Source organism: Macrotis lagotis, chromosome 2 (genome assembly GCF_037893015.1).
Source record: "Macrotis lagotis isolate mMagLag1 chromosome 2, bilby.v1.9.chrom.fasta, whole genome shotgun sequence".
In the NCBI taxonomy this organism is placed as follows: Eukaryota; Metazoa; Chordata; class Mammalia; order Peramelemorphia; family Peramelidae; genus Macrotis; species Macrotis lagotis.
Window position 1 is genome coordinate 170,869,687 of NC_133659.1, and position 26,315 is coordinate 170,896,001.

General features: G+C 37.5%; 2 protein-coding genes across 2 annotated transcripts in view; one reads left to right on the plus strand and one right to left on the minus strand.

Annotated features, from left to right (window-relative positions):
* The window catches only part of BRIP1 (BRCA1 interacting DNA helicase 1), a 448,227-nt gene that overhangs the window by 51,605 nt on the left and 370,307 nt on the right, over window positions 1-26,315 (minus strand). The gene's annotated exons all lie outside the window — the stretch shown is intronic.
* Window positions 13,313-25,129, plus strand: LOC141510861 (uncharacterized). The gene is given in 2 exon segments (XM_074220289.1): window positions 13,313-14,681; window positions 25,005-25,129. Coding segments are annotated over 2 exon segments (1,494 nt in total).

The following is a 26,315-nucleotide window of genomic DNA, read 5'->3' on the forward strand; positions in this document are numbered from 1 at the left end:
TAAAAAAAACTTATTTTATTATGTAATTTTGCTACCTCTTATTTTTTTCCCTTAAGGATATGATTTCTCTCTCAATACATTCAATTTAGATCAATGTATAAACATGAAAACAAGGTAAAGACTATCTGACTGCTTTCTGTGGGGGGTGGGGATAGGGAGATGAGATTAGGGGAAAAATTGTAAAATTCAAAAAGAAATTTAAAAAAAGAAATAGCAAGGGGAAAAAACACCCCTCAAATTCCTTTGATGCATAGCTGACAGAGAGTCTTTTAGCCTCTATTGGAAATGTTTCCATAGTCCATAGGCATGGTTATCAGATCTCAAGCTTTATGAAACAGAATAATTGCTATTCAACAATTAATACTCTAGGGCATTTACATTGTGTTGATTGAATATGATTTCCTCCTACAATTCTCTGATGTTCTCTCATGATCTTTTGCCTTGCCCCTCCAATGCTACTCCCAGAGAGTACTGTTAGGTCTTAGTACCCCTCTCTCAAGGCCCATCTTCCTTCATTGCTCTCTGCCTTCTCCTAAGGGTCTGGTACATTACCTTTAGATGACAGGCTTCTCCTTCTATTGCAAATGCATTTAGGGTAGGCTCCCCTTTGTGCTATTCCCTTCCTCACTTCCAAAATGGAATTCATTTCAGTTTCAAGAATTTCTAATACCCTGATACATTTTAATACTCACTTGTAAAGTTAGGAGCTTCTGTGACTAAAAATATTAAAAAAAGAAAAAAATACCTTGGTAAGGTCATTTCCCAACTGATTTTTAATTCAGTATTTAAAAGTAAAGTGTAAAGTCAAACTTGGGACCTAACCTTCAACAGAAGATGTTTTCTCCAACTAGAAATGTATTAAGGAGGAAATGGAGAGGTGGTAGGCAGAGACTAGACAGTAAATTGTTAAGACTTCAGCATTAAGGAAAGCTTTGACAATAAGTGGAGAAATATTTATGTGGTGTAATAACAGTGTGAACAGTTCAGGGCTACATGTGGCAAAGGGAAGAAAAAGTCTTTTCTCAGTGGGGAGGGAAGACTATAAGGTATATCATTGGTTGGGAATCTCAAGGATCACATTGGAGGGAATTGGGGGAAGCCTCTAAGTTGGGCCCTATCTTTCTGACAAAAGAAATTGGGTGTTCCAGGTTTTGGCACCATACAGAAAGTCCCTGAAGCATAATCTCTTTGCGTAGGGAATTCCAGAGAATTAAGAAAGAATAAGTTACCTCCTATAGTTTCACATGAAGGCACAGACCTCAAGGTAGAGAAAGAAGATAGTTATCAGTATCCCAATCAAAGCTAACATAGGGACAAGGAATCTATATAACTACTATAGCAGGCTCAGAATGAGAAGAAAAACTAATGCCCATAGTGGAACAGGAAATTGTCTCATTGGTCCCATCAACAAATGTTTGCTAAATACTCTCCAAGGCATTTTATAAAATTCAATAACTCCTCTGCCCTTTTCTCAAGGAGAATATAAACTCTTCTAGATTTGTATTTTGTCTTTATATTCCAGGCACCTAGTACTTAGCTGATATTTCATAAATGTTTGTTGAATTGATTTTTTTTTAAATTTAGAAACTTATAGTTGGGTGAAATCAGAATACTACTATTAAAACATCATATAATGAGCAGGTTGTTTTTCATAGTTTTAAATATTTAATTACTAGGAAATTTTGAAGTTCATAGTTGGGGCATGAGAAATGTTTCTGTTTCAATTTGTATGCTGTGATAGATACCATTTTCAAATTTATAGGTGGTAAACTATGGGAAAGAAGGTTAGAAAACGGGAATTTAAGATCTATTTCTGGTTTTGCTACTGCCTAGCTGCAGTAGCTAGCTGCCTAGCTGATCTTAGATAAGCACTAGAAAAATAAGAATGAAAACCTACAATTTGGTGTTTTTGTTTGGGGGTGGGAAGGGCAGGGATGATGACAAAGAGACTTTAGAATTAAGAAAAGGTTTGACAATTAAATATATTAATACTTATAGCATGGAATATGAACAACCCAAGTCTTCCTGGCTTTGAGGTCCGTTCTCTAGCAACTATGCAACACAATTTTTATGTGATATTTGTAGTTCCATTATCTCTTGTGATACAAGAAAACTTAATTCAAAAATTATTTTTGAGGTGCTTTCACTTTGACATTAAAATTTCTCCAAAAACTCAAATGAAAAGCCTTGCTATTTCAGTTTCTAAATAAATATAAATATGGAAATTAAACTTCTAGGACCTGCAGCAAGGCACAAATCACTTTCCCAACTTCCAAGTCTGTTAAAGGGAAGGAAGTTACCTCTAGTTCTGGTACCATCATGGCACCACACAAATCTTATTATGTTACTGAGAATGCTTCATTTTTTAAAATCTGTGACTTTCTCCAGAATCTAACATTATGTCCTTGACTACTAAATATTGACAACAACTGTACTAGCTCCCATTTGCTACAGTGTGCAAAAGGGTGCTATCAACATGCTCAAGTGGAAAGATGTTTGGATTTACCAAGAAAACCTATTTCAAATATCAGATAAGAAAAGGCTTTCCTGAATCCTAATTGCAACTTTCATCTTAGACCAGTCCCTATTCTCCTTCTCTCTTAATTGTACTGCTAGAGACCAAGAGTTTAGAATGATAAATGCAGTTTACTTGGCTCTGGGGGAGGGGGGCTCATTGACTGACTGAGTATGGGATCCAACTACTTAAAGGTGATTATCTTGCTAAAGAAGGAAGATGAGCATCAGACAATCCTGTTTGTTATTTCATTCACTTTAATCAGGAAAAGCTTATTATGCCTGTTCATCTGGACTCAGAAAAACAGAATAATGTCAAAAAACAAAACTAAATACAAATTACAAGTAATCATACACCTATTTTTCTAGGAGACTCTGTTCATATATACTAATAGATAATACTTGGGTTGCAATTAAAGATTTGTCCATAGATCCACACTCCCCTGGATAAATTCCTTGGGGTGGCTAAAATCAGAATGGATTGATTCCAAAGCCAATATACACATACACACATACACACACAATGTCATTCCAGATAGAAAAGTTATCAATAAGTTTTGAAAGTCTTTCAGTTCTTTGTGAGGTGAAGCTATATTTAGAGCTATAAAATGATACAGGTTAAGATCTGGATGAGGGATCATGGACTCATCTAATCCAAATCCTTCATGGTAGAATGTTAGGGACTGTTGTGTATGGGAGCACTATAAATTATCTTCACCCGGTGTCCTTGAGCACCATAGTCTTGTTTTAATAAGTGCCAAGGGGGTGGGAGTAGATTAGAGACTGGAGAGATATTTAAGCACTGGTGTTTTGGTAAATAAACTGAGCACTTGGAGATCTTGATGGAGTATTTGTCTCCCTTGTCATCCTTGTCTCCCACCCCTCCAGTGCTCACCTGGGGAAGATTGAGGGAGTCCAGAAGGGGACTCAACATAAGAGTCCAGAACTGGGACTCTACAGTAGAATGAGAGGACTTTAAGAAATCTTTTTATTTGGTATAAAAAGAAAAATATTCACTTAAATCTGAAAATCCAAAATACCTTACTGTTCATTCTTATCCTCTAATTTCAATGTATGACTTAATAGATATTCTACAACAATGAAATTGTGGGCTGACACATACTAAGCTCCCAGGGAACTTTCTAAAAGCTTCTATGAATTGAAGATCTGTACCACTGGAGGAAGTACCTAACTGGGAGTACCCCAAACTGACAAAATTACAGATCCAGATCCCACTGGTCTCAAAACTTATTGGTTAAAATCACTTTTTTTGGGAAAGTGCACAAATAAGTTAAATATCTATAGATGTGAAAGTAAAATTAGGAAAGAAAATACTTTTTTGATATTTAGTCCTCAAGATGTAGAAAACCATTGCCAGAGATAGCAACAAGAGATATTCAAGGTACAGTGTTAAAGTGAGACAGAAAGAAAACTTTTTTTTTAAACCAGACTTATAATTTCAACAGAAGGAAATTTCCATTTAATGGCAAGGATATTCTAAAATATGTGAGCCATCCTAAAATATTTAGGTGCCCTCATCATCCAGAGAGCAAATTTCTAGTTTCTAGATCTGGCTAAGAGATCAGACCTACATGTCAGGGCTATCTTGGCTGTGGAGGGAAAGAATTCTTGTACCTTAACCCTTTTTTGAAACACAATCAAAACTCTGCAGAGAAATTTCCAAGCATAAATGAACACACAATACAACTTGCAAGATGGCAATTGCCTTTTACCTAACTAAAAGTTTAGCTGGTAGAGCTGGGAAACCATGTCAGATTGAGTCCAACTTTCCCAAAGCAGAATAAATCATAGCACTGCAAGACTGCCAGGCTAGTTTTGATTTGGTCCTCTGTACTTTTTAAAAAATATTTTTATTTATTTCATTAAATATTTTCTAGTTACATTTCAAAAAATTTAACTTTCATCTTTTAAATTTTTTTAGCTCTCTGTTGGACTTCTTTAAAAGTTCCTCTAGTTCTTTAATCACACCTGAATGAACCATTAGAGGGCAAATGCTGTTTTCCTTGTCCTGGTGTTCTGCTCTCCTTAAACATTAGCAAACTATTTGTTCTAATCCTTCCAGAGAAACTCTAATGAGGCTCCTCCAGTGGCTTCTGCCAGTTAGGAAGGAAAACGAAAAGATTTAGCTCTTCAGCCTGTCTCTAAATCTGCTAAATGAAAAATGATTTATGGTTCAGTTAAGAATATGTGAACACTCCTGGGTCTGGTAAGTCTCAAGCTGAATTTAGCCACCCTAAATCAATGCAAAGGACTCTGTCTTCCCAACACTAAGAGTTGCTGGATAGAACTCCACAAAGAAATTAGCTTCTGTTATTGAGCCTTTCATAAATTAGAAAAGTTCATCCACCATGGCCAAGTTTGGCCTGCTTTGGTGGAGGAGGAGCCCATGTTTCTTTCACAAATGCTGTCTGGAAGAAAACAGTAGTTGCTTCTGAGCTGGATAAGTGAATCAGCATACAATCCACAGTAAAATTGCTACAAGATGGATGTTTTCTTAAAATTTTTTTCCTTTAGGTTTCCATAAATCCCAGAATAGAGAAATAAAGGTTTACTGTAGTCATTGGAATAGTCAATGAGATTCAGTCACAGATCAAATTCAGTTTTCGCAGGCAAAGTACTAAACATCTTTAGATTTTGACAGTGAACAGAATCTATTCCTATTGACCTTAGGAAAGGGCAGCTAGTTGGTATATGTAAGTTTAAGAAATATTGTATCTTTATGATTCATGACTGTTCTCCCTCTTTGGTCCAAACTTAGAGTGTTGCCTTGCACCCATGTCTGAGGACTTTTTCTTGTTTTAGGTCAACAATTAAAAGCATTCAATCAATCAAAGAACATTCCACTTTAAGCCAGGCACTGTGTGAACAACATAGTTTAACAGAAAACATTCAGGTTTGCAATCAGGGAATCTGGATCTAGTCCTGGTTCTTCTCTAATCCTTAGTTTTCTCTTTGAAAAATGAAGAATCTGTACTGGAAGCTAGTGTTCTTAACATTTGTGCCATGAACTTCCTTTGGCAGCATGGTAAAACATAAGAATGGTCCCTTTCTTAGCATAATAGCTTTAAATACATTATTTTTCAAAAGATCATAGATTTCAAAAGAAACAAACTTTATTGAAATAGTTATCAAAATATACTTTAAAAACAAGTTCTTGAACTTGCATTAGGGATGAAGAACTCCTCAGTTATAGTTATGTTTTCTTCTATCTCTAAGATCCCCTCTACAGCCTATTGATGTGCTATGAAATGTAACCAAAGGAGAAAACTTTGGAAATTCTTTGTATTCTTGTCAAAAAAAAATATTCCTTCTGGAAAGAAATTCCCAGGTCATATTATCCAGGACCATCAGACGAGGATGGTTAACTAGTTTCCTTTGTAGAGAGGCTTTAGAAGCTACAGCTAAAAATCTTGAAGTTGATCTACCAGGTGAAGTTTGAAAAGGAGAGGGAAAGATCAGGGAGAATAAGAGATCAAAATGATCAGTCATATTTATGTAGTATTTCAAAGTGTTTTATATCTATTAACTTACTTGAATCTCATCATCACTCTAGAAGGTACCATAGGTATTACTCATTCTTGACCAAGGTTACGTAGCTAGTAAGTGTTAGAACTGGGATTTAAACAGGGTCTTCCTGACTCCAGACCCAATCAATGCTTATTTCTTTCTCTATCCCATGCAGCCTCTCTTATCAGAGTGAGTATATTGGATAGCTATGGAAATAGTATTATAAAGAAATAGAACTGCATAGGGAAGGTTTAGCCCAGCTGTGAGTATATATAACAGGTTAAAAAAGAAGTGGTTCAGTGGGTATAATTAAAAAAAGTTATAAAAGATGGAAAAAACCAAAAAATTGAGAGGAGGCATTATGGACATTGAATTGATTTCTCATCTGTCAAGTGAAGAGTTTGGACTATATGTCCTCTATGATGTCTTTGAGGGCTAAATTTGTGATCCTATAATCTTGCAACTATAACAAAAATGAGAGGGATGCTCCAAACCTGAACATATGCTTTGGAGATCCTGAAGTCTAGGACCTAGAGAAACTGGAATTAAAAGTATGTATAATTTATTTATTTGTTTGTTTGTTTGTTTGTTTACTTATTTATTTATTTGTTTGTTTGTTTTTATTTAATGCAGTGAGGTTAAGTAACTTGCCCAAGGTTACACAGCTGGGTAATTATGAAGTGTCTGAGGCCAGATTTGAACTCAGGTATTCCTGACTCCAGGGCTGGTTCTCTATCCATCGAACCACCTAGCTACCCCATATATATTTATTATTAATCCAAGGAAGAGAGGATTGAAATCTTGACAGAAATTTCTTAAGTATCTTTCATGTAATTGGTGCTCAAAAAGGAAGCAGATAACATACTGAATACATAAGTATATGCTGTAACTAAGGTGGAGCTATTGAACCTTTGACCCAGGGTGAAAAATTTTAAATGGCATCAATAGCACCTTCTAGAAGTATGCTTCCCTCCCATACCCCCTTTTTTTCCAAGCTGGGTTCCATCTTAGCAGCAGTCTCAACCTGGAATGTGTTCCCATCCCTGGAAGCAAACTAAGAAATTTAGAGGAGGCAGTACATGCTGAGTTTCTGCTATGTCCTTCCCCATATAACTCTAGCTCCCCCTTTGCTCAAAGTCCCATTAAGTAAGAAAGAAATGAAGTAAAGATTTTTTTACCACTTTTACCTATCCATATATATATATATATACATATATATGCATATATAAATTGGGGGGGCAGTTTCAGGCTCAAATAGAAATAATTACTATTTACATTCCCTCTGAACCAGGAACCAAATAATAACCAAGTAGGGCTTGAACATTCCCTCAATCAGACTGAGATCTGAAAAGACCTTAGCTTGAAAAGGCCAATGTCTCCCACAGCATCCAGGCCCATCTCTAGTCATCCTGATCCATATCTGTCCACTGGACCCAGGTGGCTCTGAAGGAGAAAGTGAGATTGGAGACTTTGCACAGCAATCACTCACCCAAATTCAATTCACTTGCACATCATGACATCACCTCCCCAGTATCATGGTCCACTTCAAGAATGGAGGACAACGAAAGAGCTGCACCTTTCCCTAGTACCTAGTCCTTCCATAGCATAGAAAGCTGTATGTGATGCTTCCTTTCTTTAGCAGTGGTCCCTCAAGTGAGCATCCCCATTCCTGTCACACATACCCCCAGCTTCCCCTTGCAGGGGTATATTGCTACTTCTATCTCCACAATCTGAGAGTAGGTTTGTAGAAAAGAGAGGAAGAATTCTTATCTTCTTATGGAGATTGTAACAAAATGGTAAATCTGAGTGAGAAAGGAAATAGAAGGAGAATTAAAAGATGTCTTCTTATCATTAGAGAAATATTGAAGCTTTTTTTTTTAGCAAGGCAGTGGGGTTAAGTGGCTTGCCCAAGGCCACACAGCTAGGTAATTATTAAGTGTCTGAGGCAGGATTTGAACTCAGGTACTCCTGACTCCAGGGCCAGTGCTCTATCCACTGCACCACCTAGCTGCCCCCAATATTGAAGCTTTTGAAATACTTCATTGACGGAGAGAATGCAATAATGATGGTTGAAGTACATAGATAAGTGGAAGACATGGAAGAGTTAAATACATCATATAAGGGAATCAAAGAATTTTACTGTTGGAAGGGATCTTATCCAGTTCAAAATATATTTAAAAGGAACCCTACTACAACATACTCAACAAGTGGTCATCCAGCCTCAATTGAAAACTGTAAATGAGGGGGAACCCACAATCTCCCATTGTATCCTATTCAACTTTGGGACAACTCTGTTAGTAAGTTTAAATTTGATTTTTTGAAACTTTTATCCATTGCTACTATCCATTGGGACCAAGCAGAACCAATTTAATCTCTATTCCCCAAGACAGCCTTTAAAATGTTTGAAAGGTAGCTATTACTCTCCCCATCCTGTTGCCTTTCCAAGCTTCTCTTCTTCAGGCTAAATATACCTAATTCTATCAAAATATTTTATTTGCTATAGACTCAAGGAAGTTCAACAACCTAGTTAACTATCCTTTGGGCATCTTTCAATTTTTCAATGCCCCTCTTATACTGTCCCTACTCAGTCCTAGGCACAATACTCCACACTGACATGGCAAGGATTGCAGAGTGTGGTGGGACTATTCTATTCTTATTCATGGAAACTATGCCCTTCTTAAAGCAGTTCAAATTAAATTAACCTTTTTGACTACCACTTCACATTGCTGACTCATACTTGCAGTCCACTCAAAGCCCAGATTTTTTTTTCCAAACTGCCATCTAATCTTTCTTCTCTTTTACTCACCTGATTTCCTCAGAGATTCTGATGGTGACATCTTGACATTTGGGTAGATGATCTTAAAGAGTTGCCTTGAACATCCATCCTGGTAATGAACTTAAAACTCTTTAAAATCAGGCACGCTTGTGTTTGGACCCTAGACACATAGTCCCTAACCTTAACCCTAAACCTTGATAGTATGTGCCAGAGTTTATGCTAACTAGTCTGGCTGAGCCTCCTTTAGAGATTTATCCTCATCACATTATTTCAGTTCAAGTGGTCTCTATTGAAGGCTGTGGATATGCTCAATAGAGCTCCTTTGCCAAATTCTCAGACCCTCCTGGCTCAGAACCAAAGATCAAGACTGGAAATTCAATCAGAGATGGGCTTTCTTATGAAATGAGATCTTCTTATTATTACTTATTCACCACCTACAGTCCAAGAGAAACAAAAGGCCTGAAATGAAATGTCACATACTAAGCACATGGCAGGATGCTAGGCAAACATTTTGCATTGAAGCCAATACATAGCTCCTAATGACAGTATTCTCCTGGGAGTCTCTCAGGCAGGAGATTCATTTGGTATTTTTGCTGGGAGAAGGTAGCCTTCCTGCCCTCCTAAGCGGAATAACACAAAAGCAGGTGCAGACCTTTAGAGGTAGACTTATTCCAGAGAGGATGACTCTGGGGGGGAGACGCTTTGGTCTTTTCTCAATCCTTATAATTTCCCATGTTCCAGAGAGGTCAAACCACTTTTAAAAAAGGAAATTAAATGCAAAAAAACAGCACTAAAATAAAATCACTCAGGTTTCTCACCTCACTCTTCCAAAGCCAGGGAATTCAGAGATCATATTTCCATATTTCCAATAAGTTATAGGACCTGAGTATTTTAAACTATCATTCTCTGGCCAGGATCTCTCTGAAACATGATGTGATCCTTTAGACTGCTTCACATTTTGTAGGGGGAGGATTATTATTTGAGTTTTCTAATGTTTAGTAATAAAATGAGTTAGATAATGATGGACAGTCAAATATTCTTTAGTCTTCTATGTATTTATTGTTTTACAACAGAATGCTCAATACAGATCATTATAACTGTCAAATAGTCAGCTGTGCAAAATAATATATATATAGTGTTTAAGTACAAATGGGAGACCTGATTTTTGAAAAATAAATTCTTAAATACAAATTTATGATCTTACGGAAGAGCATTTAGACTAGATGGTCTAAGTTGATCTGTCTCCTTGGATCCACAGAAACTCTTATATCCCCAAAAACCAATAGAATCAAAACACTGAATCATCATCAGTTCAACTGTGTGGATCACAATAAATGAGTCCCTTTCTCTAAAAGTATTTCTGGCTCCTCTACAAATATGACCTGTCCTGTATAAAAAGACAATAGGAATTTCTTGAAGGTCAATGGTCCAGAAATGCCAAGTCTACATAATCTATATTTACTGGTTCCATTTTTAGTTAGTATGTACTTAGATTACTGCTTTCAATTCACCATACAGAATAAGCACAAAAACTCCCAAGTCTCTTAGAATATTAGACCAGGCACCCCCATTTTTAAACAATCTTTCGCCAGCAGTCAATTGTCCCAGTGTTCATGATATCAGCTCCTTTGCATCCAGACTGCATCATTATTAGCTGCCTTACTTTATCAAAGGGATAAGGGACTACACCTGCTACAGCAGTCACCATGCAACCATCCATTTTACCACAATATAAGTGTTCTTTGGCTCTGGGAGCAAACGTTGCTATATCAAAGATTCCAAAAGAGGCTGCTCTATAGATAATGATACTCTGCACTGAGATACTGATGCCTTGATACAAATCACCAATTTCATCAGACTTGGTGATTTTTCACAAAGAAGTCTCCCAGGGCTTTGAATTCTCTCTCAGAGTCACTTTTATTTTAATGGCTGCTTTCATATTTCAGGGTTTTTTAATTGGGCTTCCTTTTATAATGATGTCATATTTACAGCTACCCTGAATTGTGTGTATGAATCTACACTTGTGATACACACCTGATGTGCAAAAACAGGTCAAGATCCTGAATGTCTGACTCCAGGGGCAATAACTTTTCCTTAGGTTCCTATGAAATGAATTTTCTTAGAAAATAGCTCTACAGGATATGTAGTTTTGAAAGCATGGGAAAACATTTATAGAGATAAATATCATAAAATTTCCATAAATACACAATGAGACAAAAGTCAAGCTCCAAACTTTCCATATGAACTTTGGTAGAACAATTCTATCAAGCACGCAGGTGCTCATTTATACCTGTTCATTTATAAGTTGTTTCTCAATTCAATAATGCACCTATTATGTACCAAGCATTATAGAACTTCAGCTACAACAAAAAAGAAAGAAAAATGTCTCTGACCTTAATGAGTTTACATTTCATTAATGAAAAGAACATGAAAAAAGAGATGTAAATACATAGTAATTTCAGGAGTGGGTAAAATACTGAAAAGGAAATCATTTATCACACTTTTATAGTTTCTGATACTAACCAGCAGGATGATCATAGAGAAATTACTTAAGCTTTCTGAATCTTAAGCACTCTCTAAGATTTATCTACAGAGCTAGTCACTGGACCCATGACTCTGGAGGAGAAAGTGAGGCTGGTGACTTTGCACAGATATCCTTCACTTATATTCAATTCACTTGCATGTCATGGCATTACATCCTTGATGTCATGGTCCTCTTTGGGAATGAAGGACAAACAACAACAACAACAACAACAACAACAACAACAACAGCAACAACAACAACAACAACGACGACGAGTAGGATTTGAGGAACAAGAGAAGGGAGGGTGTGCCTAGAGATGAGCAGAATTTCTTCTTGAACAAAAATTACAGATCTTGAATGTACTGGGAGTAGATTCCAAAAACATGACACTAAAATACTAGCTTGATTTCCAGGGAATTAGCCAACTCTTTAAATAAGGTGAGTAACTGCTATTCAATATTGTATTAGAAATATTAGCTTCAACAATAAGAGAAGAAAAAGAAATGGAAGGAATTAGAATTGGGAAAGAAAAGGCAAAACTCTCACTCTTTGCAAATGACATGATGGTATACCTAGAGAATACCAAAAAAATCATCTAAAAAACTACTAGAATAATCAGCAACTTTAGCAAAGTTGCAGGATATAAAATAAACCCTAATAAAGCCTCAACATTTCTATATATGACTAGCAAGATATAGCAGAAAGAGTTTGGAATAGAAATCCCATTCAAATGAACCTCAGACAATATAAAATACCTGGGAGTCTACATGCCAAGGCAGACTCAAAAACTTTTTGAAAACAATTACAAAACACTTCTCACACAAATAAAATCAGATTTAAATAACTGGGCAAATATCAACTGCTCATGGATAGATTGAGCAAATATAAGAAAAATGACAATTCTACCAAAATTAAACTACTTGTTTAGTGCCCTACCAATCAAAATTTCAAAAAATTATTTTAATGAGTAGAAAAATTTATAATTAAATTCATACAGAGAAATAAAGTTGAGAATTTCTAAGGATTCAATGAAAAAAAGTACAAAAGAAGGTGGCTTAGCCCTACCAGATCTAAAATTATGTTATAAAGCATCAGTCATCAAAACTGTCTGGTATTGGGGTGGCTAGGTGGTGCAGTGGATAGAGCACCGGCCCTGGAGTCAGGAGTACTTGGGTTCAAATCTGACCTCAGACACTTAATTATTACCTAGTTGTGTGGCCTTGGGCAAGCCACTTAACCCCATTGCCTTGCAAAAATCTAAAAAAAGAAAAAGAAAAAAGAAATAGAGTGGTGGATCAGTGGAATGGACTAGGTGCGATAGCAGGAAATGATTATTATAGTAATTTGCTGTTTGATAAACCCAAAGAATCTAGCAATTGGGATAAAAACTATCTCTTTGATAAAAACTGTTGGGAAAATTGGAAATTAGTATGGAAGAAATTTGGATTAGACCAACACCTCACACCCTATACCAAGATAAGATCAAAATGGATACAGGATTTGGACATTAAAAAAATTATAAGCAAACTAGGAGATCAAGGAATAGTTTACCTGTCAGATCTATGGAAAGGGAAGCAGTTTATGACCAAGGAAGAGAAGGAGAACATCATTAAAAACAAACTAGACACTCTTTTACTTTCCATCCTCCTCCTCAACTCCTTTCTGCTGGCCTGGCCTATTCAATCTGCAGTCCATGTGACCTCTTTTTAACTTTAAAATTACTTTCTTAATATGCTGTAACTTCTCTATTTTCTTTCCAAAACCTCCATTCCCGAATCTGAGTCTCATTTCATCCCGGGGTAGAACTGAACCCAAGAAACAAATCAGTGGCTACATTTTGAGAGTGAGACATCTGAACAATGGCCCCTCCCTGCACCCCACATTGACTGGCTGTCCTTTCCATGAAACCCCATCTTCTATTGGTCAGTTTGCTGAGGACCTTCCAAGGAGAGAGTCTAGAACCAGAGAGAATGGCCCCTGGGACCCAGAGACTCCCTTCCCAGGAATTGGTGACATTCATGGATGTGGTTGTAGACTTCACAGAGGGGGGAGTGGTGCCTCTTAAACCAATCTCAGAAAGAGCTGTACAAGGAGGTCATGCTGGAGAATTTCCAGAATTTTCTCTCCCTGGATGTCACCTTGAAATGAAAAGATTTGCTCAACATGAAAAAACTTGTGGTGGGAACACAGATCTTGATAGGCCTCAGAAGAGTGATACTGGAAAATTTTTTTATAAATGTAATGAATGTAGGAAGACTTTCATAAGAATCTCCTGGCTTGTTGCACATCAAAGAATCCACAATGGAGAGAAGGCTTATGGATGTAATCAATGTGGAAAGACTTTTATATGGAAGACTCATCTTGCTAGACATCAGAAAATCCATGCTAATGAGAAAACTTTTGAATGTAAACAATGTGGAATGGTTTTCAGAAAGGGTATCACTCTAGCTGTACATCAGAGAATCCACACTGGAGGGAAACCTTATAAATATAAGCAATGTGGAAAGGCCTTCAGAAAGAGCACCACTCTTGCCATACATCAGCGAATCCACACAGGAGAGAAACCTTATGAATGTAATCAATGTGGAAAGACTTTCAGAGAGAGCACCATTCTTGCCATACATCAGCGAATCCACACAGGAGAGAAACCTTATAAATGCAATCAATGTGGAAAAACTTTCAGAGAGAGCTCCAGTTTTGCTGTCCATCAGAGAATCCACACTGGAAAGAAACCTTATGAATGTAATCAATGTGGAAAGGCTTTCAGAGAGAACTCCCATCTTTATGCACATCAGAGAATACACACTGGAGAGAAACCTTATGAATGTAAGCAATGTGGAAAGGCTTTCAGTCAGAGCTCCAGTCTTATTAAACATCAGAGAATCCACACTGGAGAAAAGCCTTTCGAATGTAATCAATGTGGAAGGACTTTTGGACAGAAATGCAATCTTGCTAAACATCAGAGCCTCCATATTAGAGAGGAACGTTTTGAATGTAGTCAGTGTGGAAAGGCTTTCACACGGAGCACCTATCTTGCTGTACATCAAAGAATCCACACTGGGGAGAAACCTTATGAATGTAATCAGTGTGGAAAAGCTTTCAGAGCAAGCTACAGTCTTAACATACATCAGAGAATTCACACTGGAGAGAAACCTTATCAATGTGATCAATGTGGAAAAGTTTTTACACAGAGGAGCCATCTTAGTTCACATCAGAAGATGCACATTAGAAAGAAATCTTTTGAATATAATCAAAGTGGAAAGACTTTCACTCAAAGCTCCAGTTTAGCTTCACATCAATGAATCCACACAGGAGAGCAACCTTGTGGATGTCAAAGTGGTAATGCCTTCAGACAACTCAGGTCTTATTCCTCCCCACATTTGCCCTGCAAACCCCCCCTACAATAATTATAATAATAAAAAATGTGCTTCAGTCTGTGTTGAAACACCACCAGCTCTATCATGGGTGTATCACATTCTTTAGGATAAGTCCATCACAAAAGTTACTTCCATATTTTTCCACCATTGCCATTCCTGATCACAAATCCCTCCTTTCGCATTTCTCCTCTACCATGTTCTATATTTTCTCTCTCCTTTCACTTTGACTCTGCTGTGGGGTAGCTGAGTGGCACAGCAGACAGATCCCTGGCTCTGGGGCCAAGAGGCCCTGAGACCCATACCACCCCTTAGGCCCAGAATCCACCTGACCCTATGGTCCCAGACAGGCTATCCAATCCCAGCCCCTTGCAAGAAGTAAAAAAGAGCATGTGTTATATCTGACCACTCTCCCACCATGGTCCATCCTCTCCTCCATGACTCACATCCCCCCTTCCCCCTGTCCCCCCCCCCCTTCTCACTCTGGATGCCTATACCCCATTGAGTATATATGCTGTTTCCTCTCCTAGCTACCTCTGATGAGAGCGAAGATTCCCTCATTCCCCCCTGCTTTCCCCCTTTCATATCATTGCAGTAGCTCATTGTAATAAAGAAAAATCTTATTATATGAAATATCTTGGCCTATTCCCCCTCTCCTTTTTCTTTCTCCCATTACATTTCCCTTTCATCTATTGATTCCATTTTTACCATATATTATATCTTCAAATTCAGCTTTGTCCTGTGCTTCATCTATAAAAGCTCCTTCTACCTGCTCTCTTAGATGAGAAGGTTCATATGAGTATTACCAGTATCATTTTTTTATACAGGAATACATGCATTCTAAGCTCTTTTGCCTTCTGGAATATTAGATTCCAAGCCCTATGAGCTTTTTTTTTTTTAGGTTTTTGCAAGGCAAATGGGGTTGGGTAGCTTGCCCAAGGCCACACAGCTACGTAATTATTAAGTGTCTGAGATGGGACTTGAACCCAGGTACTCCTGACTCTAGGGCCGGTGCTTTATCCACTGTGCCATCTAGCTTCCCCTCCCTTACTTGATTTTCAAAGTCTTTTTTGAGCTCTATCATAGCCTGAACCCAATTTCTGTTTTTTCTTGGAGTCTTTAGATGCAGGAGCTTGTGCTTACTCATCTTCAGACTGAGTGTTTTGATCCTTCTTGGGATCACAGGCCAAGTATCAGGATCTGAATGTGATCAGAACCCCAAAGTCCTGTTCTAGGGACAGAGGACAGAGCTTGGCAGTCTCTCTACTCCCCTCTCTAGGCTCAGCACTCAGGCCTGGGGACTCCGGCTTACCAGCTCCACCTGTTTCCTGTTCCTGAGCTGCCTCAGCCATGCTGCTCCTTGTGTGCTCTGAGGGCTGGGCTTCATGTGCTTGCCTCTGGCAGAGGTCCCCCGGCTGATCCCCCAAGTTGTGCCTGGTGTTTCCTATGGTGTAGAACAGGAAACTGCCCCCTTTTTTCTATTAAAAACCAGGAAGGATGTGAATTTAGGGAAGCCTGGAGGGATTTGCATGAACTGATGCTGAGCAAGATGAGCAGAACCAGAAAAAAACATTTTACACCCAAACAGTAGCATGGGGTTGATGATCAACCTAGATGGACTTGCTCATTCCATCAGTGCAACAACTGGGGAAAGTTTGGGGCTGTCTGCAATGGAGAATACCATCTGTATTCAGAGAAACAACTGTGGAGTTTGAACAAATACTAAAGATTTATTACCTTCAATTGGTGGGGGAGGGGAACCCGTTATCTTATGTGATTTTGCTATCTCATACTTTATTTTCCTAAGGATATGATTTCTCTCCTTACATTCAACTTAGATCAATGTATACCATGGAAGCTAGGTAAAGAAAAACAACTGCCTTCTTTTGGGGGTGGAGGAAGGAAAGCAAGAATGGGTGGAAAATTGTAAAACTCAAAATAAAATCTTGCTTTAAAAAAAACTAGACAATTTTGATTACATTAAATTTAAAAGATTTTACACAGACAAAATCACTGTAACCAAGATAAAAAAATGTAGTAAATTGGTAAACAATTTTCATAACTAGTATTTCTGACAAAGGACTCGTTTCTTTTTTTTAGAACGATTTTATTTATTTTGAGTTTTACAATTTTTCCTCTAATCTTGCTTCCCTCCCCCCACACCCACAGAAGGCAATCTGTTAGTCTTTACATTATTTCCATGGTATACATTGACCTAAGTTGAATGTGATGAGAGAGAAATCATATCCTTAAGGAAGAAAAAATAAGTATGAGAGCAAAATTACATAATAAGATAACATTTTTTAAAAATTAAAGGTAATAATCTTCGGTCTTTGTTCAAACTCCACAATTCTTTGTCTGGATACAGATGGTGTTCTTCATCGCAGATAACCCAAAATTGTTTCTGATTGTTGCACTGATGGAATAAGCAAGTCGATTAAGGTTAATCATCACCCCCATGTTGCTGTTAGGGTATACAATGTTTTTCTGGTTCTGCTCATCTTGCTCAGCATCAGTACATGCAAATCCTTCCAGGCTTCCCTGAATTCCCATTCCTCCTGGTTTTTTTTTTTTTTTAGATTTTTGCAAGGCAACGAGGTTAAGTGGCTTGCCCAAGGCCACACAGCTAGGCAATTATTAAGTGTCTGAGGCCAGATTTGAACTCAGGTACTCCTGACTCCAGGGCCGGTGCTTTATCCACTATGCCACCTAGCTGCCCCTAATACCATTAATTTTTAAAAAATGTTATCTTATTATGTAATTTTTCTATCTCTTATACTTATTTTTCTTCCTTAAGGATATGATTTCTCTCTCATCACATTCAACTTAGATCAATGTATACCATGGAAACAATGTAAAGACTAACAGACTGCCTTCTATGGGGGGGTGGAGAGGGAAGCAAGATTAGGAGAAAAATTGTAAAATTAAAAATAAATAAAACCTTTCTTTAATTTAAAAAAATAAGGTGAGTAACTCCACTGTGTGGAGCTATATGGTAGTGGACTATTGCTATCTGGAGTCAGAGGAAGTAGGTCTTGTGTGAGGTAAGTCAATGAGTCTTTCTGGATCTCAGGTTTTCTTCTTTTAAAACAGAGGATCTCTATAAATAGACAGACCTTCCAGTTCTAAATTTGTGAATAAACTGTTTAGTTTGCTTTTGTTCATTTATCCATTAACAACTTTTATCTGCAGATTACTATACATTCCCACTTCCATGTCATTGTTTTTGCTCTTTGTGGAACTTTCATCTCCATACCTATTCCTGCTCTTCCTCTTCCTCTTTCTTCTTTTTTCTTTTTTCTTCTTGTTCTTCTTCTCCTCCTCCCTCCTTCTTCTTAGTTCTTCTCATTGTTTTTGTTCTTTTTTGTTGTTCATTCAATCTCTAAGTCCTCTTCAAGTACCTCATACATATCCAATGCTAGGTGCGTAAATAATACATTCTTGGATTTAAGTTAAGAGAAGCCCCAGAACTCCTCCAAACCTCTCCTCCTCTTACCATCTACTGAGACAAAGTGGCACGCCCAAGATACACAATAAGTAGCAGAGCCAGGAACTGAACTCAGGTCCTCTGACTCCATATTTGGTGTTATTTATAATCCATTATAGATAATTTACATGACCCAGGACCTGGTCTAAGACATGTTCTCCTGAGACCCATCCTTAGCAACACAAATCTTCCCTTCTTCAAATTCTACTCCTTCCACATTACTTCCTTCTTTTCTAGACTTAACATTTGATGATAAAACCAGAGTTCTAGAATTGGCCATGGCACTAGATGTGACTTTAGGCAGATCACTTCTACTTACTGACCCTATAAAATGAGGGGGTCTGGAAAATTGTCAAAGATGCCAAAAGGTAGAAATAGTATGGGAGGGGCTGTGGGAAGGCAGATACAAAAATGCATTGTTGATAGAGTTGTGAATTAGTCCAACTAGAAAGTCTTTTGGAATTATGCTTTAAAAAAAAGTAAACTAAACATCTCTATCCTTTGACCCTGAAATCCCACAGATAGGCATATATCCCAAAGAGGTCAAAGATTATATTCACTGAAATACTAACAACAGCAATTTTTGTTAATGCAAAGAATAGGAAGCAAAGTAAGTACCCATGAACTGAGGAGTGGTTAAACCAATTGTAGAATATGAAAATAATGAAAAGTTATTATACCAAGGGGAAACAATGAATATGAATAATTCAGAGAAACCTGAGTCAGTTTATGTGAACTGATCAGAATTAAAGAAAACAATATACACAATGACTACAGCAGTGTAAGGAAGAACAAAGAGAGTGAAACTAAACACTATATAATCATAATGACTAAGCAGAGCTCTGGAGAGGAGCTAAAAAAAAAGTACTTCTCTTCCTTCCCAGGGGTGAGGTACTACAGATGTGAAATGTTGCATTATACTGTCAGACATGGTCAATGCACTGGTTAGTTTTCTGAACTGCTCTTCTCTTCCTTTTTTCTTTCTGGTTTTTTTTTTTTTGGTTTAAACACCAGATGACTTTGTTAGAAAGGGGAGGATATATTCAAAGACTAATGTGATTTAAAACAAAAATTATGAATAAGGTAAGATTTTTTTATTTAATTAATTAATTTATTTTGGATTTTACTATTTTACTTCTAATCTCACTGCCCACCCCCCACCATCCACAGAAGGCAGTCTGTTAGTCTTTACATTGTTTCCATGGTATACATTGACCTAAGTTGAATGTGATGAGAGAGAAATCATATTCTTAAGAAAAAAATAAAGTATAAGAGATAGCAAAATTGCATAATAAGATAAGGTTTTTAAAAAATTAAAGGTCTTTGGTCTCTGTTCAAACTCCACAATTCTTTCTCTAGATACAGATGGTATTCTCTATCACAGATACCCCAAAGTTGTGCCTGATTATTGCACTGATGGAATGAGCAAGTCCATTAAGGTTGATCATCACCCCCATGTTGCTGTTAGGGTGTACAATGTTTTTCTGGTTCTGCTCATCTTGCTCAGGATCAGTTCATGCAGATTCTTCCAGGCTTCCCTGAATTCCCATCCCTCCTGATTTCTAGTAGAACAAGTGTTCTATGACATATATATATATACATATATATTAATACACACACACACACACACACACACACACACACACATATACCATAGTGTGTTCAGCCATTTCCCAATTGATGGACATTTACTCAATTTCTAATTCTTTGCCACCACAAACAGGGCTGCTATGAATATTTTTGTACAAGTGATAGTTTTACCCTTTTTCATAATCTCTTCAGGGTATAGACCCAGTAGTGGTATTGCTGGGTCAAAGAGTATGCACATTTTTGCTGCCTTTGGGCACAGTTCCAAATTTCTCTCCAGAAAGGTTGGATGAGTTCACAGTTCCACCAACAATGTAGTAGTGTCCCAGATTTCCCACATCCCTTCCAACATTGATCATTGTCCTTTCTGGTCATATTGGACTATCTGAGAGGTGTGGAGTGATACCTCACTGATGCTTTAATTTGCATTTCTCTAATAAGTAGTGATTTAGAGCAATTTTTCTTATGACTATGGATCACTTTGATTTCCTCATGTGTAAATTGCCTTTGCATATCCCTTGACCATTTGTCAATTGGGGAATGGCTTGTTTTTTTTAAAAAAAAATTTGACTCAGTTTTATGCATATTTTAGAAATGAGTTCTTTGTCAGAAATACTAGTTTCAAAAACTGTTTCCCAATTTACTATATTTATTTTGATCTTGGTTACAGTGGTTTTGTCTGTGCAAATGCTTTCTAATTTAATGTAATCAAAATTATCTAGTTTCTTTTTAATGATGTTCTCCATCTCTTCCTTGGTCATAAACTGCTTCCCTTTCCATCAATCTTACAGGTAAACTATTCCTTGATCTCCTAATTTACTTGTAATATTGTTTTTTATGTCTAAATCCTGTATTCATTTTGATCTTATCTTGGTATAGGGTGTAAGATGTTGGTCTAATCCAAGTTAAGGTAAATTTTTTTTTAAAGATACATTTTAAAAAATAAAATAAAATATTTTTAATGAGGGGATCAGACTAGATAATCTTTAAGTTTCTAAGTTTCTTTCCAGTTTTAAGAGTCTACAAGAGTTTAATAATTCTTTTTCTTAAAATGCTTCCAGCGAATCTCCTGGCTTAGCTCCTTGAGGAGCTTATAGTCCTTTAGTGCCCCCACCCCCAACCCAACAGCAGCTAGAACTATTTTGGGCACATATTAGACACCCAACAAATATCAGGAAAACAGGTTAATTGATCCATGGAATAGGAAGGCAGCACTTACTAACAATAATCCTGAGAAATATACCCCCTGTTCCCTTTTAAGGCTCCTGAGGTTAGTTTATATAGGAAGAACTACCCTAGACTTCTGGGTTGTTGTTTCAAAATTATCTCTCAAAACCAGCTATATTGTCAGGAGGGTTAACCAAGTGAAAATGCTATGTGGCAAAACAATGTATATCCAATGTGTCCTATATTCCCCTGGGTAGTTTAATTCAGTGAACATAGCACATCTACAAGAAGTCTTTTTTTTTTTAGTTTTTAGTTTTTTGTTTTTAGTTTTTCAAGGCAACAGGGTTAAGTGGCTTGCCCAAGGCCACCCAGCTAGGTAATTATTAAGTGTCTGAGGTCAGATTTGAACTCAGGTACTCCTGACTCCAAGCTAGTGCTCTATCCACTGTGCCACCTAGCCACTCCTATAAGAACTCTTAAAACTCAGGATATACCTGCAATTGAGGCAGTGATCATTCTATGTCACAAAGACAGTGCTACTGACCACACTTTTGTTGACTGACTGACTTCTTGTGGATGGTGTCAGTCACTCATTCTGAGAATGGTGCCTTGACTTGTGTTTGACTTGACTGACTTGGGGTTAAAAACAACATCAGTTAAAGTCCCTGCCACATAGGCTAGTCTAGTTTTTCCTTTAAAAGGCAATGGAACTGTTCCTGAGAATTAATTGATACAGAGGACAAAAACTGGATGGAACTGCAGCTACATGTTTGAATAAGTATAAAAGCTTAGCTTGGGTTCCCTCAGGCTTGACATATGCTTCTTAGCAGGTTGCTCACGTAGCAAAAGAGGAGGTAGATTGGGAGTTGTACCCAACCAGCTCACCAAACCAGTTGTACCCTTGCTGAATATCCTTTCTATGCTATGGTTAAGTAAACTTTTGCTAAGTGTTAGATAGTCAACAGATAGCCTGTTTTATTCCATTCCCTAGCCTGAACCATTGAATTTGGCCAAGTAAGATCTTGTTTAATCCCAGAATAATCCCTGGACAACTTATTTTGATCCCTTCCTCATGCTTATTTCAGAAGTTGTGGAACACTGACCCCAAGATCTATAAGTAAAAGTGTAATTTTGACCAGGAAAATGTTTAATATTTAGATAATTGCACAGTTTATCACATATCCCAACACATTTGACTAAGTAATAAAAACCTTTTAACCAGACTGGGACTTATTTTTTTTTATCAAGACTAGTTATTTGTTTCCTGTTTGTTTAAAATTTCTTAAAAATCAAAAGTAAAAAAAAAAAAGCCTCAAAGGTCCTATAGAGGTCTTTAAAAACATCATTAAGAGTAGCTATACCTTTAAGAAAAGATGACACAATTCTGGGAAAGAACACCTTTCCAGAGGGATAGTCAAAGGATTGCTGATGCTGTTTTGAGGGACTTGTAGGCACACCTGCCCAAATCCCAGTCTTCTCTGAATGTTTACTTGGTACCAGGATTCTTCAGTAATTTTCTTATTGAACTTCTATAGAAAGGGAATTGCAAAGAGTTATTTCATTTGTACCTTTTGAAAGTTCTCCATCTGTCAACAAGCTGATACTTCTATTTTTCCTTTCTATCTTTTGTTCCATAGTACATACTGGAGGGCTTTAGTTCTAATGACTCAACATTGATGCAACTTGTGAAAAGTTCAGACTTACTGTTAATTAAATGGCAACATCTCAGAAAACATTACAACTTTTGTGTCAATGGGTGTGGCCCCAGAGATGGACTCAATGAATATTCCCTTTCATGTATTATGATTCAACCACATTAATGATACCAGATGGTGAGTCAATGTTAAATGCCGCTTTAATGTGCAAGGCATTATCAAACTAAAATAATTGATCTTAAGCACAAAATGTTAACAATGATTAAACAATATCACCTCTGAGTAAGGAGTATAAAACAAGCAAATGGGATCATTTTATGTAAACTATAAACTGTTTGACCTTATTCAAAGGGCACATATTCCATTTTCTTTGAACTTCTTTTCATTGGAAACAATTCTTACCAGAATCTATTCTCTCTGGGAACACTGGAAAATAATGAAATGTTGGGAAGAAAAAAAAAAACTTCTTGAAGTTCTTCAGTAGATTCTCTCTCTCCTCCCCACTTCTCTTCATGAGAGTTAAGAGACTTGGTTAAGCACTTTGAGTTTCATCTAAATTAAGTTTCAAATGCCATAGATTAACATTGGGATGGAGATGATTGGTTTCCAAGACAAAAAGATGCATGCTAATTAATCCAAAGATCATTTCAACTGAAAAGTTCAAAGGACAAGCTTACTTCAGTAGACATCAGGAATGCTGATGATTAATTATACCTGAGAAACACTAGGCACCTTTCTTTAATATTTTTTTTGTGTTCTATGCACTTTTCTAAGACCAAAAGGCAAACATTTACTCTTGGTGCTTCAGATGATGCAAAGACATGTTCTCTTCTATTTTTCTAGGATTTATTTAATAAATAATAGCTAACTGATTGATGGACTGACTGCTCTCATCTTTATCCCCCCTCCCCCCATTCAGTATTCACTTCACAACAAGGAAAGAGTGAGACACATTACAGCTGTGTGAGCCATTAATCTAAGTATGGAAAACAGAATGTCTCCCCAGATTCAGATTTAGCTGGTATACCTCCATCTGTGCCGAGCCTGCCACACCTATATTGACATAAGTCTGTACAGGTGATTCACACACAGAGAGAAAGTTGAATCTGTATTCAAGCATAAAAGATGAACAACAAAAAAATACCACCCAGGAAAATACCATTACTGAATCATATCATCAGTGACTTTTAGGCAGAACTATATGCATTAATTAATTTCCAGGCTCGTGGCCCAGCTTGTCAGAAGATGCCAATTAGGAAATAAAACTCTGGTCCATCTGTGAGCCGCTGCAATTTGTGCTATGAGCATCAAAGCAGGCGCATGCCCATCTCTGGTGAGTGGAGGGCAGCAGCAGTCACATGCAGCACACTCTAGGTCAGTGCTCTCCAGACAGCAGGACAAATTTCTGGACTTCTGAGTCATAAAAAGAGAAGCCAGAGTCTCTGGCCAACTGCATAACTCATGAACATTAGTCACTTGATTTACTCTCAGACATTTCAAAAACCTCAGGATTGTCCACATCTGGCAGGGGCTGAGGGAAGGGATGGCTAATAGAGTCATGGATGGCATTAATAGAGTCATATCTGTGTGGATCATCTGATAAATTTAATTGCTCAAGGCAAACAGGGTTGAGGGCAGAGGATCAGTCTGAGGATTCAGTTGTCAGAAGCAACGATCACCAGCATAAGGAGTTGTATGTACAGGAGACATGGTTATGATTTAGTTCATTCATCTTGATACAATTATCAACATACTTTCATTCCCCAAGAATTTCTCATTTAGCATTTGTTTTCTTGAATGTGGTTATATTTCTCCATAGAGTCTGTTTTACTTATATTGCCTGGGTGAGATAACACTGAGTTCTCTACTGAATAGCCCTGGACAATATTAAGCAATGTTTTCAATCTGGATTTTCTTTGAGGACTTTGGATCTCACAGCCTTACTAAAATGATAATTTTTAAAAAGTCCCAGTTGCAGCTCATGAGGTAGACTATATTTCTGTTTGTCAGCAAAATGAACAATGCTGGAATTCAAGGAAAGAACACCTGGTAACCTGGTCAGGGAACTCTGACATTAGCTGTATGAATCTGGACAAGATGCTACCTTTCTGAGCCTCGGTTTCCTCATCTTTAAAATGAAGATAATAAAATTAATAGTTATCTACCTCACTAGGTTGCTGTGAAGTTCATTTGAGATACAGTATCTAAAGTACTTTGTAAATTTTAAAGGGCTACATTATATATATATATATATATATATGCATATATATATATGTATTGTGTAATAGCTTCCCTTATTGAGTAATCAAATGTTGAAATGTCAAATGTCAAACAGTATTTTATTAGTATTTCTTTTGTCTATCTTGTCTTCTACTGTCTCCTCTCTTCCCAGGCTACCCCCCCCTTCATCCTCAGTCTGGTAGAGTCTCCCTGACTTCCACCCCTGTGCCCCAGAAAGGGCCCCTGCTGGCCATTCTCCAGGGTCTTAATCTCCTTTCAGCCACCTGCAGCACATGAGTCTCCTCCCCTCCCCCAAGACCCAGTCTATTAACCATCTCTTCCCTTTAGCCAGGGACCCCCTCCCAGAGCTCTAGAGGAAAACCTTGAGTAACCTCATTGTTTGCCTCAACGTGGAAGAAAATGTGGCTGCGTTTCAGGTAATCAACTTGAAGCTGGTATATTAACCGCTGAAGGCAAATGAAACATACTCATATGAGTGGGAACTTGATATATGCAGAAGGTCAAAGTTTCCCCCCTGCACAGTGGTGGTCACTTTAATTGGTCTGTAAGAAGGCTGCCCTAGTACACAATGAGGGTCTGTCCCTGGCTGGGGCACATTTACCTTACACATTAGGGTGAGCACCTTTGGACCCTAGGCAGAGCTCGCCACTGATTGTTTTATGCTTTTGGGTCCCCACTGATCCCAGGGCACCGTGTGGTCTGCTGCCCTTAAAAGAAAGGCAACATAGTCTGAGCAGAAAGAGCACAGCTGAAGGAGGCAAGAACCCCAGTTTTCTTCCCACCTCAGCTATTGACTTGCTGGGTGACCTTAGCCCACTCAATCCTTTTCTGTGTCTTGTTTTCCTTGGGTTTTAAACTACTTCTAAGGAAAATGACTTGTTTGAATTTGGGACAACTAACTAAATAGAACTTGGAAATATTAAGATATTAAGGTATGCAAGCTAATAGAAGGGACTGACAGACCTTATGTTTTCTGAAAATGTTAATAGTTACATCTGTGACTTTATCCAATAATAACTGACAATTAGATAATGCTTTAACATGTGCAAAGTACTGCTTTATAGATTCACCTGAACCCCTCAGCAACTCTATGAGGTGGGTGCTACAAGTGTTATTATTTTACAGATGAGGAAATGGAAACTCAGTTATCTGACACAGTTGGCTGATGTCAGAAGTGGGATTTGCATCTAGGTCTTCCTGACTCTAAGCCTACTGTGTTATCTACTCTATCAAGGTGCTAGTCATAGGGTTATGTTAAATTTAGGATGTGTGGTTTGTAGATACAACATTATAAGCAGTTAGAGAAGGCCAGTCTCATGAAAAACTCCTAGAACTGAATCAATTATTTTTCTTTTTAGATTTTTCAAGGCAATGGGGCTAAGTGGCTTGCCCAAGGCCACACAACTAGGTAATTATTAAGTGTCTGAGGTTGGATTTGAACCCAGGAACTCCTGACTCCAAG